The sequence below is a fragment of the Centrocercus urophasianus genome, unplaced genomic scaffold (assembly GCF_019232065.1).
Source record: "Centrocercus urophasianus isolate 14NV4802_14NV808 unplaced genomic scaffold, USGS_Curo_1.0 seq_13, whole genome shotgun sequence".
Classification (NCBI taxonomy): Eukaryota; Metazoa; Chordata; class Aves; order Galliformes; family Phasianidae; genus Centrocercus; species Centrocercus urophasianus.
Window position 1 is genome coordinate 21,793,030 of NW_024884475.1, and position 20,931 is coordinate 21,813,960.

At 40.0% G+C, this 20,931-nt stretch overlaps 1 protein-coding gene across 1 annotated transcript in view; it reads left to right on the forward strand.

Moving 5' to 3' along the window:
• LIMCH1 (LIM and calponin homology domains 1) overlaps positions 1-20,931 on the forward strand; it is a 166,090-nt gene that overhangs the window by 108,042 nt on the left and 37,117 nt on the right. Inside the window, exons 8-16 of the mRNA XM_042812322.1 lie at positions 4,032-4,281; positions 4,946-5,212; positions 9,992-10,282; positions 11,510-11,764; positions 13,520-13,864; positions 14,573-14,857; positions 15,425-15,658; positions 16,547-16,795; positions 17,678-17,713. Coding sequence (XP_042668256.1) covers positions 4,032-4,281; positions 4,946-5,212; positions 9,992-10,282; positions 11,510-11,764; positions 13,520-13,864; positions 14,573-14,857; positions 15,425-15,658; positions 16,547-16,795; positions 17,678-17,713 — 2,212 coding nt within the window. The remainder of the gene's footprint in view (positions 1-4,031; positions 4,282-4,945; positions 5,213-9,991; positions 10,283-11,509; positions 11,765-13,519; positions 13,865-14,572; positions 14,858-15,424; positions 15,659-16,546; positions 16,796-17,677; positions 17,714-20,931) is intronic.

Consider the following 20,931-nt stretch of genomic DNA (forward strand, 5'->3'; position numbering starts at 1 on the left):
CTGGGTTATGGTGTAAGAGGATGTTATGCAGACTCATTTTAACTTTTAAGCTAGGCTGGAGCAAGAAATAAAAGTGCAGGAACAGGGGAAATAATGAAGCGAATAAAATGTTGCCTAAATAAATCCTAGACAGATAAATGACCTAGAAATATCTTGGAAATGTCTGATACTTGTCTGAGCTTTGAAGTCTGATATAAAACATGCCACCAAGTGCCATGTGAGCTTTCATGATATTTAGAAAACTGGGCAACTGAACAGCTCCCAGCATCAGAGCTGTGGCCATATCTGTACCCCTTTGAGTCCAGCTCTTGCCTGGCAGGTGATATGCTGGTTCTCCATCTTTCTTGTTTGATTCCCAGATGCTTCCTGAGGCTTGCAAATACAGCATGCAATGTGGGGAAGGGTATTGTAGAGGCAGGTGTAGAGCATGCACTCAAGTTGCCTGCGTTGAGCAGGATTCTAGGTCAGAACAAAGGACGCTTGATTCAGACTCCATCTGCTTGATTGCATTTATGGTGAACGAATGAGTAAGTTGAACATCATCAGATGAAGTTATATTCAATGCATGAATCACTTCTCCTTAGTAATGTTATTAATTTAATAAAAAAGGAAGGTCAAAAAGATATTTTGGTAAGAACCAGATGTTCATACTGCTTTTGGCAGTGTGAAGGAAACTGGTGCTAATCATAACCGGATGCCTGAGAGATTTCCTGAGGTGATGGGGAACTCCTTAAAACCGAAAAGTTGGCAGGGAGAGCCAGTAACACAGATGGGTTGTAAAGGAGCTATGGGGAAAGTATGGTTACATTCTGCTGCTCAGCTGTTTTGAGTGGCATGTGTTATGTGACTGTTGCTGGACAGCCATCCAGAACCAGCCACTGGGACTGATGGCTTGAAAAAGCCTGTGACCCCTCAGACACAGAACTGAATTCAGTCTCCATGTTAGAAACCATTTTTCTGCCTTCCTAAACAAAAGTGTGTTGTTGGCAAATAGGAGCACCTTGCTTGTCCTAATTGAAAGCGTTGCTTCCTTCTGACTTCTTCCCTGCCTGTTGGGAGCTGCTGGGCAGCCTGTTACACCCCTCCTGAAACTGCTTCCAATGAACTTCTGCTGTGTTAGCAGATTTTTGTAAGGTTTTTTGGTTGCTTGTTGCTGTAGCTAAGACATACTGTCTTGTCACATTCTTGAGTCCATAACAATCACAAGATAAGATGCAAGCGTACAGAGCTTGTTCTTAAAAATTCATCTTTAACCATCTCCGGACTGGGGGTGCATGCAGATGTAGCATGCATGTGTATGGCTTATTGTGAAGACTCTTTCTAATGCATCGCATTTTCCCTACTTGCTGCTGCCATGACTTCACAGCTGTCTCTTCCAAGAGCTGCAGCTGAGGTGTCGCTTGGCTGACCTCTTTTCTATCTAACCTCTCCCTTGCAGCCCCAACAGGCCAGTGTTTCACTCAGCTGCATATGTTTGTTGATAGAAATACTATATATGCAAAGCTGGAGGGAGGAAAAGATACTCTTCACTTTGCTTTTCGCAGATAGGATCTTTATAAACCTAAGAATAGGAAGTAAAATGAAATTATGATACCTTGTACTCCTAGAAAAAAAATGGATGGAGATCATGTAAGTGATTGTAAAGCAGTGATGAGCTAAGCTAGAAGCGTTAAGTAGTACCACCTTCCCTGTTGCCACTTGTGATCAGCATCTCTGTTCAGGTACTGCTCTGGTGTCCTACGTGGCCTCTGTCACTTGACAAAAAGAAACAAGACTAGTGACAGAGCAGAACAGTGTGTTAAAATCAGTAGAACTGCAATCTGACCTGCTCCAGAGTCACTGATGTATCCAGGAGCATATAAATCTTTTGCGTGGCTGGCAGTTGTGCACAGTGCCTCTTATGAACTCATGTAGGTCCCTTGACACACTGTTGTGTGCAAATCTGTAGTATATAACTGCTTGTTATGGGCTGTGGAAACTGGCTGCTTCTTCTGCTTGGAAATGCAGAAGAACAAAATGAATGTTATAAATGTAAAGCACAGCTGCATCTTCTACTGAGTGCTCTGGCTTAAAGGGATGATTTTTTTTTTCTTTCAAATCTCAGCTGAAAATAATTTTATGAGTAAAAGATGAATAATTAAATAAGCTGCTTTCCTTTGAAGTACCAAGCGTGGATATGCTTGTAGGCACACAGCTAATGAGGAAGAGGAATCTCTTTTTATTTGTCTGCTACTGTGATTATCTATTCCAGCATTTCTGTCCGCTTCTTCAAGACTAGTTTTCATGCAATACAAAAATAAACACCAAAAGAAAGAGTAAACAGAATAGCAAATAATGTGAAGGGATCTTCTCACCTACTTCTAGGTCCTCTATGGCCCTGCTTAATCTAATGGTATTACAGCTCTTCAAATCTTTGCTGCCCTCAGACGTTTGTGATTTTGTGGCTGTCTCCGATTTCTTCTTAGACATAGGCAGAGGCTGCCAATCACAGTGCTAGCTGTCATATGCTCTTAACCAAAACTGTCCAAGCAAAACCTTTCTGACAAAAAGTACATTGTGAATTTTGTCTTTCTAGTTGTTTTCCATTGTGTCGTCTTGTCTTGTTTTACTGTTCCCTTTCCTTCTTCATCTCTCTCCATGCAAACACTGAATCATGAAATCTGCTGTAAAAGCTCTTTGCAAATAACATTCCTGCCATATTTAGACCTCTATTCCTTCACCCTGCTTTGAATTACATGCAAGCTACTTGTGATTTTTATGACTTCATTGTTTTCAGTTTTTCATGAGGTAGCTCAGTGAATTAGCTAGTAATTTATTAGCACAGTGAATTAGCAAGAGGACACAGTCTGGGTGGCTTCCCCCTCTCCCCAGGCAGGGAGAGCAGCTATTGCATATGCAAGTGTTGCCAAGGGGCCAATTGCCAGAGAGCCAGCACTCCAAAGCTGGGAGAGCGTTTGAATGCTGGTGGGAGAATTGGCTGTGCATTTCACTCACTTTCAGTCTTCAAATGAGGGCCTGTGATGAAGTTGCACTTCTGGGAGAGAACTATTTGTACAGCTTGTTTGTGAATTACTTTAAAAGGCTCATGATTGTGCAGGGAATCTAGTGAATATCTACAAAGTACTTTCCAAAATGTCTGTGAGGGCAGTTCCACTGGAAATGCTCTTTAACATATTTGCCCTACCCTTGGGGAGTTCCATTTGCAACTGTATTTTCAAGCTGAAAAACCATTTTCCTCACCTTTGTGAATACAGTTTTTAAGTGGGTTGTGAATATCGGGAAGCTTACTTCATTTGTACAAAATAATCTCTGAGTTCTGTTCATCTCCCATCTTATTCTCTGCAACTCTTTATTTTTCTCTCACCTGTTTTCCTTGTCAACAAGTATTATTCAGTCTTCGCAGTGCTGCTCTAACCCACAAACTCTACAGCTTTCTGAGGATGAAGTCTCTCTGTTTTTGCACTGGACTGACTAACCAGTTGAGACTAGAGACAGACCACCTGAGTCTTCTGATCTGTAGCAGCTGATGCTTATTCTAAAATTTTGATCTAGGATGATGCTGTGCGCATTTAAAGTGCAGTTAATACATGTCTGCAGAAACATCCACAGATCCCTGCCATTGTGGTGATGCAGGGTGTTTGAGCTTGGGATACGGAATTGTAAGTCTAGATTCAAGAGAGTGAACCAGGTCAGGTGTACCCATACGTGCTGCCAGGAGTCAGTTGGACATAAGTCAGGTAAGCTGCTCTAAGTGTCCTGTGTGAGTAACAGATCTGGACTAATGTGACCCAGAGTAAGTTGGAATATCCTGCATGGTGACCTGTGGCTGAAGTTTTTCAGGGGTATGTAGGTACTGCAGCTTCTACCTTCACTAGCTGATTTTAAAATGCAAGCACAGATAAAAAGAACTTCAATTATTGGTGCTCACATGCTGTCATTTTTTTTTTGTTGACATCTCCTCTGATTTATGATTTTTTAAAAACCTAGATGGAAAAGAAGAGAAGAATGATTATTTTCTCCTTCCTCACTAGGGAGAGGAAGTGACTCAGAAACTGACCTGCCACACAGAAAGATGCCAGATGTGAAAAAAGATGATATGTTGGCGAGGCGGACCTCACACGGTGAACCTAAATCAGCTGTGCCTTTTAACCAGTACCTCCCAAACAAGAGCAATCAGACTTTCTATGTACCTGCTCCACTTCGGAAAAAGAAAGCTGAACGAGAAGAGTATCGAAAGAGCTGGAGCACTGCAACTTCACCACTTGGAGACAGACCTTTCAGGTAAGACTGGCCTGTTCAACTTCTCCCTTCCTTGGTGATGATGGTTTAACCCTTAGCCAATTTGTTGCCTTTTCACAAGATATGTTAAGTTCCTTGCACTGTAATAAATCTCTTCCTGAGATGGTACTGATAAATTGTAGCAATTAGTGAAGACGGTAGAAAAGCAAAGAGTGAAAAATCCTTGTCTCGATGTCAATATTTTACTGTACAATGTACTGTATAACTTGTGTTTGACAAGATATTGTTTACAGTGAATATCATGATTGTGATCTCAAACTCAAGGCTGGATGAAAATATTGTGGATAACCTGTTTCAGTTCTCAAGACAGTTGCTCAATACCAGATGATACTGATAAGTAATATTTGATGTATCTAATCAAAATAAGTAATGTTCGTGCTGTGGGGTTTTTTTTAATTGATTTGTTTGTTGTATCTTAAACATTGATATGGTTTATGTAACTGTGACTGTATGCTTCTGCCTGCTGTTTTTGTCAACTGATATTTCACTTCTGATTAGGCCGTAGAGCAACTTCTGGTAAAGAGCATTATCATCTTCCTGCCTCATTCATCAGAATATTGCTTGATTTCTTGATAGAAACTGAATTTGCTAATCTATGTACCAGGCACAACATGCATTAAACTACCTTGTATGTATAATTCATTAGCAAACCTGAAACCATAGAAGAAGAACAAAGTGAAACATCAGGACTGTGTGAAAAGGAGAAAATGGGCTCCATGGCTCCTGAGGAAAGCCCTGTTAAAATACAAGCAGATTTGAATCAAAATGAAGCAAATTCCATAGACCAGTCTCCTTCATGTAGTGTAAAAGAAACAACATCACTCAAGGGAAAAGATGAAGCAGAGATCAGAAAATTAAGAAGACTTGAACAAGCTGGCATTAAGGTCATGTCAGCTGCCCAGCGCTATGGCAGGTTAGCCCAACAGTGTGGGAATTTGTGCACGCTTCACATTTTTAGGATTGGCTGTAGTGTGGGCTTCCTCAATCCATTGCAGTTTTACTTCTCCTAACAAAAATCCAGCGTGCTAAGCACTCACAGTGGCTAGCCTTTTAGTGAAGGTATTGGTATGGAAAAGCTTGTGATGTGGCAGTAGTGCATTGAAGAGTTGTTTGATGCTAACTGTGTTTGTGTTGAGTGGTTGAATTATGTTACAGCATAATGTAAACAAACACCAAGGAAACTGCTACACAAACTACTTGTCACTTTCTACTTAATGCTTTCTTGCATTTAATTAAAAAAACAAACGTAAATGTATATTGAAAATGCTTTCCTTGGGCAGAAGTTTCATAGACATACTTGCTGGCAATGCAATGTTTTAATTTACTGACTCACACTTCTAATGTGGTTAATGTTTTTAGCTGTGTTAATAAATGTTGCATTTATTTTTAAAGGCAGGAACTGTAAAAGTACAGTGCTTGTTAATACATGTACTAGTTAAAGCATGGACGCATAGTTCAGCAATCATGATTTGACTGGCTTTGGCATAGAGTATCAGTAGTTATTCACTTATTACCTGCATTATTTATTTTTGGATGTAGTTCAATTTGGTTGTTTCCTGTTCTTTAACTGAATAGCTGAATGATGGCTAGGCTCACTACCCATGCCTTTTCATGATCTGATGTCAAATCCTCATGGGGATGGCCTGCATAAACAGAGTTTTAGCATGTCCAAGGGCTATGCTCTAACAAATGATGAAAATGATTTAGCTAAAGGGTGAGTATCCAAGTGTCCTCCCATCTGAAACATTTTCTTTCGAATTATTGAGGAAAATCTTCATCACATTTCTATTCTGATAGAGGCAATTTCCTGAGATCCAAACTGGTGAAACATGGGGTGAAACCCTGACAGTGAGTAGTTTAGCAGATGCTGGTCTACAATCTGGGCTTTGGAGTGTAGCAGTAGTTGAAAGTACAGCTCATAAGTTATACAGCTTGTTTGTAGATACAATTAAGCTTGTCTGCAGCCTTATGCATGTCATATAGTCATACATCCTTTTCTTTGGTCACTCAGAAGCTGTCAAGAGCCAGTATTTGCATGTGGTTGTGGTCTACCACTTACAAAGACAAATACTAATAAGGAGTAAGTGTAAATTATAAATTAGTCCCTCACTAAATTATAAATTAGTGGCTCAGTTAGTGTGCCAGTTGATGTGGAATCTATAAACCAGTAGACTTCGAAGTCCAAGTCTGTGTTGTTCAAGGTGATCTGTAGCATTAGCTCATGTTTAGCAGTTCTGCACACAGCAAAAAGCACTATTTGCATTTGCATCAGGAGGATGTGCGCCATATTAGTTGAGAACCACTTTTCCAACCCTGCATTTGATCCTCTTTCTTCTTCTCCGAGTAAGAAGTGCATGTATGCAAATGTTTGGGTCTCTTTGGCATAGAATTGATCTCTTTCTTCGGATAGTCCATTGTTCTGTCTCGGTTGAAGGAAGAAAGAGCAGGTATAACAAGCATGTTCTCAGGAAAAGCAAATCCTGGAATTCGGCAGCTTGGAGAAAGAAGGAGGAGCCACTGGTTTTCTACCCAAGCCGAGAGTCAAGAGCAGAGCTTGGCAGCCCAGGCTTCACTGTAGTGAAGTAGAAGCCTGTTCCCGGGGACTGTAGAAAACGTACTGGAGAGGGACAGAGGTTTGGAAAGAACAAGGATATGTTTGTGAAAATGGAAGACTAACAAGTGAGGGAAAGGGAAGAATTGAGTGGTGATACTTGAGGACACAGCAGAGGGCTTGATCACCTTTCTTAACGTCTCATTCTTATTCCCTCTTCTTTGAACTGCTCAATTTCTATCTTTTTGGCATCAAATTCAAATTTCTGTGCACTAAGGGCACCGAATAGTTCTCCGTCTCTCTTAATTCTATACTGTGACCTTTTCCTTTTGCTCTTCCAACATCTTTCTACAATGTCAGCTTCTCTTTTTTTCACTTGAGGTGCTCAGTTGTTTTCCACTTGTTCTGAGTTGTTTACAGGCATTTTCCTCTCAACTTTTTGACTTCTAGATGACACCGGCTGTGACTTTGTGTTCTAGGAGCCATCTAATTGTTCCCTAAGCTGAAACTCAGCGGGGATGTTTCTGGGTTCAGCACAGGAAGAACTTGAACTTGTATGCAAATACATTGTTTGCTCAGAATCTAAGTACTTATCTCCATTTCTGTAGCACTTTGTAGGAAAGGACTCAATCAACAAATGCATGCCAAAAGGCATTCATCCTTCCCAAAGGAGTGTGTCATCTCTTTATAACACAATGTTTTGTTGCCATATGATTCTCCATGCTTGGCTGTGGATCTGTCTCTTATTTACACTATTGTATCTGAAAGATACGGATCAGATTCAGAGACTCCTTAAAAAGAGGAGAACTTATAGATGACGGAGAAGGGGAGGGAAGGAGAGAAACGTGAACAAAATCAAGAGTTTTTGACACATTCTTTGCAAAAGGAATGTGGACTCTAATTTTGATGGTGCATAAGCATGCAAAAGCCTCTCATTATTCCGACATGCAATACAAGTATCCACAAGCCTATATGGGACCCTGTTCCATGGAGCACAAACACCCAGGGTCTGACACTCAGGAAGGTAGCAGATGCTGTATCAGCATGGACCATGTGGTGTTTCTGTGAGGGCTGGAGCTGGGTGCGCAAGCACAACTGGCCAATCTGTAGTGAATTCTGACCCACTGCAGGCTTCGCAACTACACTCTGCTTTCTTTATTGCAAGTTGACCCTTAAAGGTACTTCTGGAACTGTCACACACTGATTCAGGAGACCCAAAAATGTCACAGCTTATCTCTGACTCCGGTAAAAACAAAATGTAAGTGAATGGAAAATATTATTAACCTAGAAACTATTGTGGAAGTCTAGTTACATAGGAAAAGCTGTAAGTTGTTCAGCTACTCATTACAGTGACTCACAGTTGTTGTTTTTTGCAAATTTTAAGTCCCAATTTGTTGGTTGCTAAAAACACTAAAAGTGGCTAAAAATGCTCTGTAGCATTGGTGGACATGAGACTGGAAAAATCCATTTGTTATTTACTAAAGAATCATTTGGTTGCACTTAATCTTAGAAACTAAAAGCATGAAGGAATGCCCTCAACCTACCTACACAAATAATTATTCGTCTTCAGATCTTCACTTAAGAAGTAAATGTAAACATGATTTAATGGAGTACTATGTGATTTTACACATCTTGTGTGTCTGGAGTTCTGAAAATTGTTTCCAAATTGTTAGTTTTAAAAAGGAAGGGTAGTGGAATGACTAGTAAAGTCCAATGGAAGATTTATCAATTTAATCATATTCCCTGGCTTACTTGGCAGAACAAGTCCAAGTGCATATAACTGGTACTTGTTCTCTTTTGTGCCTAAAACTTTCAGAAGAATAGTTCATCTACCTTAGATTAGTGTATTTTCTCTAAAGCTTTCATAGTGGGTGAACCAAATTTCATAGGCAACCGTAACTTGAAAGGCAAACTTTTTTTTTTTTTGTAACTATTATTTAAGCCTCTTTCCCCAGTGGTCAGTTTGTACTTCCGGTATTGCAAGTGTGCAAAACAAAGTGAATTTGAGCACATTACAGCAGTGTATTTGTAACTCATTATTTAGGATTGAGTGACGTGACATACCTGTTCAGCTGTGAAATTTGAACATGAAGATAACCTTGTAGGCCTCTTCATTTTTGTGTTTGCAGAGACAACATCCAAAGTAAACTACTGGCCATGGTTTACAGGGGAAAAAAAGTAGAAGATATTGTTGTGAATGGAAGCCAAGGGATTGGACAGTACTTGAGTATGGAGGGTTGGAAATCTGGAGCGAGAGTTGAGATATTTGCAAAATACCAAATAGCTTTGTGGAATATTCTAATTCTTGAAATTGGAGAAATAGTCGAAATATCAGTGATTACAATTTTGGTTTCAGACAGGAGAGTCACCTAGCTCTTGCCATCTGTCTCTTCAGTTAAGAATATTGACTGCTACAAGTTACAATAAGCTTAGTCTTTCTAGGCACCAGCTGTCAAGGGTATTTGTGGTAATCTGCAGTAGCAACAAGGTAGTGGTGTAATTTCTGAGCAAGGCAGATGGCCCTGTGCTCCAGAATAATGTTATCGCTAGCACACTGAACACCCGATTGTATATCAGCGTGGGAGCTGAGGGCTTATTTAGGGGGGCAGGGGAGGGTGGTTAGGGGAAGAATTATGTGTGGATGTGTATGAGAAGAAAAAGCAGTTAGCAATGTATGGGCATGCAGCTTCAGAGATTACTCAGATCTTAAAAATAAAATAATTAATAAATAAGCTCAGCCTAAGTTCCAAAACCTGGTATTTCAGGATTCAGCAGTGTTGGCTGGGAATCGGGTATTTGCATTGAATCTTTTTTTGCTTTGAGGTGTTTGAGAAGTTTAATAATGCCATTCACAGTACTGCATTCAGTGCATCTTGTATGCTAAACTAGTTCTTACTGTTTCTTCTAGCTATAGCTAAAATAAGTAAAGGTCCAACATGGCTGATTTTCTGTGTGAAGTCCTTGTAGATTTGTAACCTGTAAATGATTCACTTTATTTATAACAAGTCTCTGCCAAGTCTAACAGCAGCTTGAAGCGCATTTGATTAACTGTGCTTGTGTTGTGACCTGGAGATGCCTGTTGCCACTCCCCTCTCCTTCCCTGGTGCACCAGGAGCTTTCTTTAATTTTGATCTGTGTCAGTAAAAAGCAAACAAGTGAAGACAACGGAAGCACCCCAGACATCATCCTTCGCAGGGAAAACCCCTTCATGACACGTTATCAAGGGAAGGATTCTGGTTCAGAAGATGAAGCAGCAAGCAAAGTTCCTGATTTAGAAAAGGATGACTTTGCCACTCGGAGAGCCAGGATGAATCAACCCAAACATGTAGTTCCATTTAACTCCTTTATAATTGGACCCTACACACAGAAAGATAAAAGTAAACTGGAAGACAATAAAAAGCCGTTGAAGGTGGAAAAGCAGGAACGTGCAAGGTGTGCATTCATGTTCTTTCTATTATAATGCTTAATTTCACAATGCATGTCACTGGGTAGGGCTTAGAGCTGTCTTGTCTACAAAAAACTTCAGGGTAAACTGACACAAATGCTTTAATGCTTTATCAAAAAATGATCAGGAAATAGATATAGCTTACCTACTGTAGCTTTCTATCAGAGTATCAATACCAGGAGAGCTTAACCTGAGGCAGCTTATGAGTGTGACTAGTGTAAAATAGAAGATATGCTTTGTGTGCCAGTGCCATCTTTTGCTGAACATTTTAGAATCATGCTTTTGAATGCAAGTTTTTAATCTAATGCTTTTTTTTTTTTTTTTTTTTTTTTCAAATACTCTGCATGAATCATGGGCTCAAATAAGTCTTAAGTTAATGCACTGAATACCTGTACCTGCTACACAGACTGAACTGTCACATATAAACCTGGTATTTCTTTTATGGTAATGCTTTTGTAAATGAAGCACGGCTTAAAGGTTTCAGCCTAGAAAATCTCTTCTTTCTTCAGATCAGTGATACTAACCTTTATTAAGTTGCTGTATATAAGTATCTGCGAGGCACCCATCTTTTTCAGGAAACAAGTATTTTGATTATTTGTGCAAAGAGAAACGATCCTAGATAAAACCACTATATACACATTGCATTGGAACCTTGATTGTCATAACTAATACATTCCAAAAATTCTTCTAATATCTAGTAGTTCTTTTCAGTTATGCAAAATCTGTCTCTTGGTTTCTGGTTTGATTATATTAACATTTTTCAATGGGTGGTTTGGCAGGGCATCTGAAGAACTCACAACCACATTTTAGTATTCTAATGTTATTGACATGACTCTAAGATCAAAGAAATTCTCTAGTATGTTTGCAGGCAAAACTTGAATTCAGTTTGCTAATAATATGCAAATGACATATTTGTAACAAATCAAGAGAAGGCTTATTACAGAAATGCTTAATACAGTAATAACTCCAAGATTTCTGTTGCTTGAACTAGAAACAGGAGTCATGCAGTGAAGTGATCTCAGTGGTACATGAGCAGAGCAGTGTAGATGAAGTCATTGGATGTTGAAACTCTTATGTTTACTTCCTAAGCTAAATGTAAAAATAATCTGCTATAAATTTTTTCTTCTTGTGCTTTGAACCTCTTCTATTGATACTGACTTATCATTGCTCCTTCACAATGTCTTTTCTTGCTGAAATGGAACGTGTTAAATTAGAGGAAGCCAGGTGCACATGGCATCAGCAAGACAAACAGTGACATGCAAAGAGAACCCACCTCTGCAGACTGAGAAGAATAAGTCAGAGGAGGAAGAACAGGTGAAAGTAGTTGATGCTGAGAGAGATGATTTGGCTAAACGGAAATCTCAGTGTGTCTTTCCTCAGCTACAAGAAGATACGATTTTTGTGAATGCCTCTATAACAAAAGCAGATCTGGAGACATGGAAAAGATTGAAACTGTCAGGAGAGCCCAGGTATAGTTTCTCCCTGTGGACGACAGGATTGACACTGTAGGATGAACACTGCATGTTCGTTTTGTCATGGTCTGTTTGTGTGCATTTGTGTTTTTAACCTTGAAGAATGCCTTGATGACAACCAGTCTTCACCTATTAAAATTTTCATGAGGCATCCAAAAATCCTTGTAGGAGTGCTATCTATCATGAAACAGAAACGTGTCCATTATTTAGAAAATTACAGTAGTTCTCCATTGAGCTTTGCTCTTAACGTCATCTCAGCAAAGTTTTCATTTTGTTTTGAGAATCAGTCTGCTCTGAAGCTGCTGTAATCTGAACAGCACAAAGGTTCACATGGCACTGCTAAGTCAGTAGCCTGATGGTGCTGCTAATAGAGCTGTCTGCAGAACATGGGGCATTGTATCTTGGGAGAACTAACTGAGAATCACAGAATCATTAAGGTTGGAAAAGACCTCTAGGATCATCTAGTCCAACCATCTACCCACCATCAATATTATAAACCATTTCCCTAGGTGCCACATCTACCCTTTCTTAGGTAGATGTGACTCCAGGGATGGGGACTTTACCACCTGCCTAGGCTGTCTGTTCTAATGCTTCACCACTTTTTCTGAAAAGGAATGTTTCCTAATATCCAAACGGAACTTCCCCTGATACAACTTGAGGCCATTATCTCTCATCCTGTTGCTGAGGAGAAGAGGTTCACCCCTACATCACAACCTCCTTTCAAGCAGTTGTAGAGAGCCTCCTCTTCTCCAGATCAAACAATGCCAGTTCCCTCAGCTGCTTCTCCAGACCCTTCACCAGCTTTGTGTCCTTTTCTGGTCACTCTCCAGGGCCTCAATGTCTTTACTGTATTGAGAGGCCCCAGACTGATCAGCATCTCTTTGTCTTAATATGTCTGTACTGCGTTTGAGACCTGAGCTAATGTATCTGCATGTCATCTTACTGTAAAGCAAGATGCTGAGTAAATATGCCATTGTTATTTGTCACTGCAACAGTGGCTGCAGGAGCCTTGTCATATGGCATCAACATGCTTATATCACAAGCTAAGGCTCCACAAAGGGAACTGGTAAAAGGTGGTTATTCTAAGCTATTTCCCTGCGGAGATGGACCATAATGTATGCAGGTGATTTGTGACTTCAGGAGGAAAGGGTAGCAACTCTTGGGCTTCCTGTTTAGGCACATGCCATTTTCCAATTAAAGGCAGCCATCTGTTCAGGCATTCTGTTAACAATGTGAGTACTGTATGTAATTCTAGCTCTATTACAAACCACCAAAAATCAACCATTCTCTCATCTCAAAGATATTAGTAATCTCTCCATTACATTTGAGGTCAATTATTAAATTATTATTCAAATCAAGATTCAGTTCCCTCTTCTCAAGATGGGTAAATTGCCCTTCGTGATGCTCTTGTGCCACTGGCACCCCTGCGTGACAGGTGGGGTGCACTGGTGCTGCCGTCCCAGGTCTGTGTGGACTGATAAGGGAGCTAAAGCTTTATCAGGACAAAGTCCCTGTTTCTGAGTGGGCCATGGCTATCTTCCTTCCCCTAAGCAAGGGCTTTCATTAATGTAACCCTGGAGTTTTCCCAACAGGTCCATGGACTTTATCTGTCAGATCACAGTGTGCCACACCTCTTTTTATCTGTGTCCTTGAATTTTTAAAAAAGACCCCTTTAAAAGCTTAGGGGCATTTAATTTGCTTTAGTCTGGGGTCTCATTTGGGATGAATTCTCTTATTCCTCATTCTGACTAGTGAAGAAGATTGCAAATGTCCCAGTGACACTCCACCAGCAGCTGAAGTCACAGTGGAAGCAGCAGTCCAGGATGATTTTGCTGTCCGCAAAGCCAGAGCAAACAGAAAGGCTGGTAGCCTCAAGCAGAAATTTGTGCATTTTGGGCCAGTAACTGAAATTGATCAGCAGAAGTGGGACAAGCTCAGCATCGGCAGAGCTTCACGCAGGTGTGAAGCAGAAGAAGAAAGCGGGAAAGACAGAGTGAAGGTTCACTCGGATGTTGAAAGCTCTCTTCCAACCACTTCTGGCAGTCTCCAGTTTGCTGAGCACAGTGATGCAGTATCTAAGCCACAGAATGAGCCCAGGTATTTGGTGTGGCTTAGGATGCACTGCTGAGCTGGAATCTGGACCTGTTCCCGCAGGAGGCTGGACTGCATGGGGGTGGCTCATGCCTAGGAGCTGCTTGCACGCACAGCCCTGTTCAGAAGGCATCTGATGCTTTCCCAGCATCATAACATGTTTGGAGTTATGGAAAACAATGCTGTGCATATGCCTTCCAAGCATTTACCTCAACAGCTCTGGCTAGTGGTGAAATCGCTGGTGTCTCAGAAGCTGAGCTATCTTTAAAGCTTTCTGCCTCATGATCTTCAGCAGTATTTCTCTGTCTGCTTTCACTGCATTAGGAATTTGTTGCTCAGCTTTCTGGCCTCACTGCTGTTCAGAAAATGCTTTCTTCAGTCCTAATGGATTTACTTTCTTTTTGAAGATGTAGTGCTGTGAAACTAAGGTGTATTTGTGCTCTGTGTTTCTGGCATTTATCTGGAGAGAATGACAGCTCAGGGAAGTTAACATATTAACAGAGCCTAAATTTATTTGGCTTCTCTTTAATTGCTTAGTCTGCAGCTATAGCAAGATTTTTTTTTTAATGAATGCATTTAACAAGCAATTCTTTCCATGAAGTTTGTGTGCTTATAAACCATTTAGCAAGCTGAATTGAAGGACTCCTCCCCTTTTGTTTCATTTGACCTGAGAACATTTTGTCTACCTCATTCTCTTCATGACCCCCTCACTAGTGAAGTAGCGCAGCCAGGTACAGATGAACATTACAGGAGCATGCCATCACCTGTTGCTACTACTGATGTCATCTCTGAGAAACAAGCCCTGTGCAGCTCAAACAAACAGCAAGAAAGCACCAAAGAAGACAGCAGTGCACATTTACCAGACATTGAGAGAGACGATATGTTGGTTAGAAGGATGGGGACCTTTCAGAGACGCACAACTAGCACTGTTCCAATACATTGTCCTCCTCTGTCAGTAGCTCAGGAGAAGGATTTGAAGACTCCATGGGAAGCAGAGAGGTCAGAGAACAGAAGCAGATCACTCTGAGCTTCATGCCTGGTTTGTGTGTGGTGTGAACTTGGATCAGTCAGCAGTGTTATTCCATTCTGCATTCAGCCTTTAAAGATGTGTTTTACTCATTCATCATGGCATGTGTTCTGTTTTATGAAATTACTTACAAGAATGTATCCTATGAACATAAAACAGTCTGCTTTCTTTCATAATATTTAAATACTTCAATTGTTAATTGCTGCTCAGCATGAAAACAGTCTTTCATCTTTTGGGGGTATTTTTTTGCAATCCATGGTGCTTTCCCCAGAGTTTTATGCCAATTTCTAAGAGAATAATTCCTTGCATATATTTTTATGCAGTCTCCAGCTTCTAACATAACACCTACATAAGTGTGGCATTCAGTGTAGTTTCCTCTTGCTCTCACTCCTTGCACTGTAGTTAAAGATGCCTAGTTGTTCATCACCCTGCAGCTGTGTTTTGAGTAGCAGTACCCCACATTGCCTCAACAGCCGCTTTCCTTTGGGCTGTACAAGTGAACATTATCATGGAACAGTGTCACTTGTCTCTCTGAGCAGTACTGTAACGCAAGAAGAGAGCCAAGAACAGCTTGAAATCCCTCCTCAGCAGAGTGATGGAACAGAAAACAAAGTGAAGTTTCCAGATCCGCAAAGAGATGACATGTTGGCCAGAAGAACTGGAGCTTTTCTAAAACAGCCGGGGCCAAGTGTTAAGCAGTTCCTTCCCATGCCATTTTCAAAGCAGCAGAATAAACAGGGCACAGCTAGAGAACTTGAAAAGAAAACTGTGAGGTAAGAAATTCTGTTCTCTCTTTCCCTTGCAGTGAGTCCTGTGGACTGTTTGTCAAGATCTCTTGATCTGGAAGAGTTGCAGTCATTTCTTCCATACTCATCCTTGAATCTATGCTAACTCATTCTGCTCTAGTCAGCAATGTAGGTTTTCTGGCCTTTTTGGTAGAGCCTTGTAAAGTCTTAGACCAAAGAGGTAGCGGATGCAAAATTCTAACAGCATGTGAAAATAGGTATTTATATAGCAAGATTGTGTGACATTTCTAGAGGTTTCTATTTAAATAGGTGCTAATCATTAAAAATATTTCCAGCTAGAAACAGAGGTGGTGGATACAGTAGATGAATGTTTGTCTATAGCTTAGATAGTGTCAATGACTCCTAAACAAGATAAGAAAGTTCTGGAATTAGATTCCTCCTGGTAAGGTTTGGTGTCTTTGTTTAGATGAGCAGCACAGTGTGGGGAAGATGGAGGTTTAAGCCTTTGGACAGAGCCATGTGTTGGCTGTTTGAGCTGTGTGCAAGCAAGACTGGAAAGTTATCGCTCATCAGCCTCTTCAAAGTGCATGAGAGAGGAAGGATACACAGACACCTGTGCATACATAAATGGAAAATAATGTGCAGCTTAGCCAGGAGTGGCTTGGTGTTGAGAAGACCTCCAGTTGAATAGCTTAGTTAAAATACGTTCTCAAAATATGAATCTTTGGGAATTTTATGTTACTGGCATAGAAGAATGGAAATACAAGCATTTTACTCTAATTGTTTTGTGTACCTAAAGCTGTGAGTTTGTAGAATTTTCTTATTAACTTGCAGTCACACTTTTCATTATGTATATGTGATTTTTCAAATGTTGTTTAATACATTTCTTTGCACTGCTGCCTTTGGCTCACTCAGGCCTGAACAATGTCCACAAGTCTGCATTACTAGCTCTGGAAAACCTGTAATTCTACCTCAGCAAGAGCAGCAGCAAGGGCAGGAAAGATGCAGTCTCCCTTCTGCAGGACAAGAAGATACTGTGTGCACTGCCCAAGTGGGTGATCATATCCTTAATGAAGTCCACCTTGATCAAACATCTAAGCTTCAGGTGGTTCCTGAGGAAAACAGAACTGAAACATTGTCATCCAAGGATGAGCATCTGCAAACGTGAGCTCTGAATGGTGTGAATCACGCAGCTTGTACACTCTTTGCTCTTCTACTGTGTGTGCACTTCAGAATTCAGATTCTGCATTGCCTGGTGTGTTTTCAGTCCAGACTAAAATCCTGTATGTCTGTACGCACTTCGAAAAAACAAAGAGTATTTGTGTAATGTTTTCTTTTCTACAACTAATGAAAACAAATATTTGATTGCAATATTTGTGCGCATACAAGAATCGCTTATGAGTAGCAGAAGTTCAGCCAGACTCTGCTGGGCATCTCTAGAGATGCATGTTTTGCTTTTTTGTGATCAGAAAATATTGCAGTGTTGACTTTTGTATTTGATGTTGTTTTATGATAAATGCCAGATACGGACATGTCATTTGCATGACAGGCACTCTAAACAAGACAGGCACTCCAGTGAATGACACTGACTTGTGTATTACCAGTACCTTTTTTCAGCTGCACCAAAACAAACAAAAAAAGGAAATGGTATGGTAATGTTGATTTGAGCACTGCTGTGGAATATAACCATTAAGTTTTGTCTCCATTCATCACATACGTGGCACTTTAATGTAAATGTCAATATATTGTCTACTTTCAAAAACTATTTTCTACACCCACTTTAGGTATACTGTAGCACATTTTTATAATGGGGATATTAGGCAGGGATTAATGATGTTTTTGGGCAGTCTGACCTTTGAATGATTAATAAGGTAAGTGCTGTGTATTGAATAGACCATCTCTGAACAGTATGGTACATTTTCTTTTGGTTTGCTTTACCAGGACAGGTTGGATGTTCAAGGGACTGTTAACCAGATTTTATGGGTCCAGTTGCAATTAATATATAATGTGTTTATCAACGCTCTAATTTTATATTTGGTCTTGTAGATTCGGCCCCAGAACTGCTGTGTCTGATGACGCAGAGTAAGTTGTCTTGTGTTCACAAGATTCTGTTTTAAACAACTTACACTGCATGCTTTCCAGTCTTCCTACTAATTTAAAATGCAGTTGATGCCTCATAATTATTTTGCAGTGTTTCAGCAAATAAATTTTTCAGAAATGTACTGAAAAATGGAATGCAACGTGGCTTACATTGCAGCTAAAAATAATTTATACATAGAAACTCATAAAAACTGAGCATAACACCAATGTGCAGCTATTGCTTAAAGCATTATTTCTTCTTTTTTTTTTCTTTTTTTTTCCTTTTTTTTTTTTTTTTTTTTCTTCTCCTGAGTTTTCATTGCCTCTAATCCACTGTAGGTTAGGAGATTTGGGTTGAACCTGAACTGGGTATTGGAGGGAAAAAAAACCCCAAGTGTGACCTATAACGAAGCCCAAAGCAAGATAAAATTCATTGTGATCTTCAGAATAATTGTCAGGAATACAAATTTTCAGCTATTCCATTATTGTATATTAAAGCTTTCTTTTGAATTCCTTCTAGGTTGGGTTTACTTTAATAATACACTAAACTTTACTTCTTTAAGCTTCTCACCTCTGTGCTTTACATTTAACCAAAGGAGTAGGTTGGGGGCATTTATAGCAATTAGAACTTTCGTCTGTGGATGAATATGAACAGAATAATGTATAGTGTTACTTAAAAAGCCGTGTTGGAAAATTACAAAGTACAGGAGTTCAGAAGCAAAGAAATAATTAAGGACTACCCACGTAATGTGTCTTTAATATCCTTATTTTGTTCACAGAAATGCATGCACCTTTCCTGTCTCCCAAATGAAATCAGAAAATAAAATGGCATAGAGGCTTTTTTTTTAGTTTACAAGATCTGTAGTGTACAAGTGTATCTCTTTTATGCTGTTCAAAGCCTGTGTCCACTGCCCACAGAGCCACAGAGTAAATATAATTATTTTCAAGAAGCAGAAATCCTATCGATCAAAATGAGAGATTAGATAGCATAACAACACAGAATTGTGCTTTACAGTGGTGACTCTCCTGCCATTTCGTAGAGCATTACCTATCTCATTGATTTGCTTATTTGTTTCCCCACAGTTTTGCATGTCTGTATTAAATGGAAACATGAGAGAAAGTATACATGGAGGCATCAGAGTGTGTTTGGTTGTATTATTTGAGAGTAGCGAAGATATGAATAAATCATTGTTTATTTCACATGCATTTTGTTTAAGAAGGCAAAACAATACATGTTCAAGCCTTATTGTCATCCTTTCCAGATGTGCCACAGTTTACAGAGCAACTGTTTTCCTAAACTGCCCGTAAAGTTCTTACAAATGTAAGATTGCATTTTTCCTTCTGAAGTACTTGCAAAAAATCTAATATAATGGGGCTCACAAGTAGGAAAAATAAATTGAACTGACATTTTAAATGCTTCCAAAATGTTTGTCAAGTCTCCTTTGAAAACTGTGACTTGTATTCAGCCCTAAACTTGGAGCTATTCCGGCAGCAGAACTGCCATGTTAGACTAACCAAGTTCCCGTTGCTGGTTGGTCACCACCAAATTGTGTCAGCAGCCCCAGGGCTGTCTCCAGCTCTCAAAAAGGCAGTCCTCAGCATAAATTGGAGTAAAGGAGACAGCCCTGTCTAGATGTTGTGATTGCTTGGAGTCTACAGCCTTTATTAAAGGCAGAGGACAAGTGTGTGAACACCGCGGGAGGGCAGCAAAGGTGGCTTGTGGTTCCCTCTTTTCTTTCTCTGCTCCCAGACTCTTCTGTGGCCTTCTGTCAGGTTTCCAGTTCCTGTTGCTTTTCAGTGCTTTTCCTGTTGTGTTCTGCCCAGTCTATGAGTTAGAGCCATTTTGTGTCTGGCAGGGGCTGTGCCAATATTCTGGGGCATCTTCGTTTCTCTCCAGATTAGACTGTGAGAAATGGAGAGAGAAAACTCTCTCTGTGATATAGCTGAGCATGCTGTTCTGTGGCAAATTGTTGGCAGTACAGTCTCCACTAAAAAGGGAGAGGCACAGAAGAAGGTTAATTTCATGTGGTTGAAATTCATGGATCATGGATATCTCTTCTCCTTGGAGTTGCCTTCCACATACCTAGCATGTTCTTGCTGATCGGTCCCTCTCCCATCTCTCAAAGAGATCCTTTGAATTTTGCTGGCAGTGTGACAGCCCAGTGTTCATTTAGGCTTAGACTTTATACTTTAAGACCAACGTATGAATTATAGTGGACTGAGAATTTTGAGTATTTATTTACTGGAGTCTGATCCTTTAGCCATCCTGTCTCTTTTTTATGTTTTGTTAGGGTTTTTTAAATCTTACTGTGTTCATAAATAGTAATGCAGCCACATAATAAATGCTCTGCGTAAGTATTTTAACATATTCTTATAAAAATTTTTGCCATATTTCTCATTTTTTAAATTAAATAGTCTGACCACTCAAGTCCTTGAGGACGTTTTTATTCAATACTTACTTGGACTTGGTTTTTTGTTTTGTTTTGTTTTGTTTTGTTTTAAAAAAAGCTCTATAGCACCGCTGACAAGAATAACTGTAATTTGAAAGAACAAAGTAGTGTAACTTAAAAACAATCACAGTATTCCAAAGAATCAACCCTTCAAATTATAGTGTTGGTTTGCACAATGTTTTTTTCCCAGATCTTTGTCAGAACAGCATATCTGATACTGGTCGGAAGAAAGGCCTGTTTCATCCAGACAGTGTAGATGCTATCCCAGGAGCTTTGCAGAAGATTTGTGATTATGAGCTCTGTGTTGTTAAATCTCCCCATTTACATGTATGCTCTGTGCCTGTTGATCTGGCATGTGATTGAAGGAAGAAGTAATTCTATCTATTCATGCAGGTGTTGACAGACTGGAGACATTTATATCTTATATAAGCAATTTGTAAATTATATAAAAAAGGGAGAGGAAGAAATGATGTTGGACTCATAGTGAAAGTGTCTTCTGATGGAAGCTATGAGTTCTGGCCTCTGGTTTTCTTCTGTAGATGAATTTGCATGGCAGAGAAATCTGTGTAGGCCATCTGGTTGGCCTTTTCCCCATGTTCAGGAAATGAGGTGGATCTTGTCAATGGCTGTTAAGTGTTGGTCATTGCAGGAAAGAATGGTTTGAGATGACTCCTTCAAATTGCTCCCCTGGGGAGGCAGATTTGCACAGTAAGTGTTACTGGAGCTGCTGTTTGGTTGAACCTATCTGGTTGCTAATCCATGGCAGTGAAA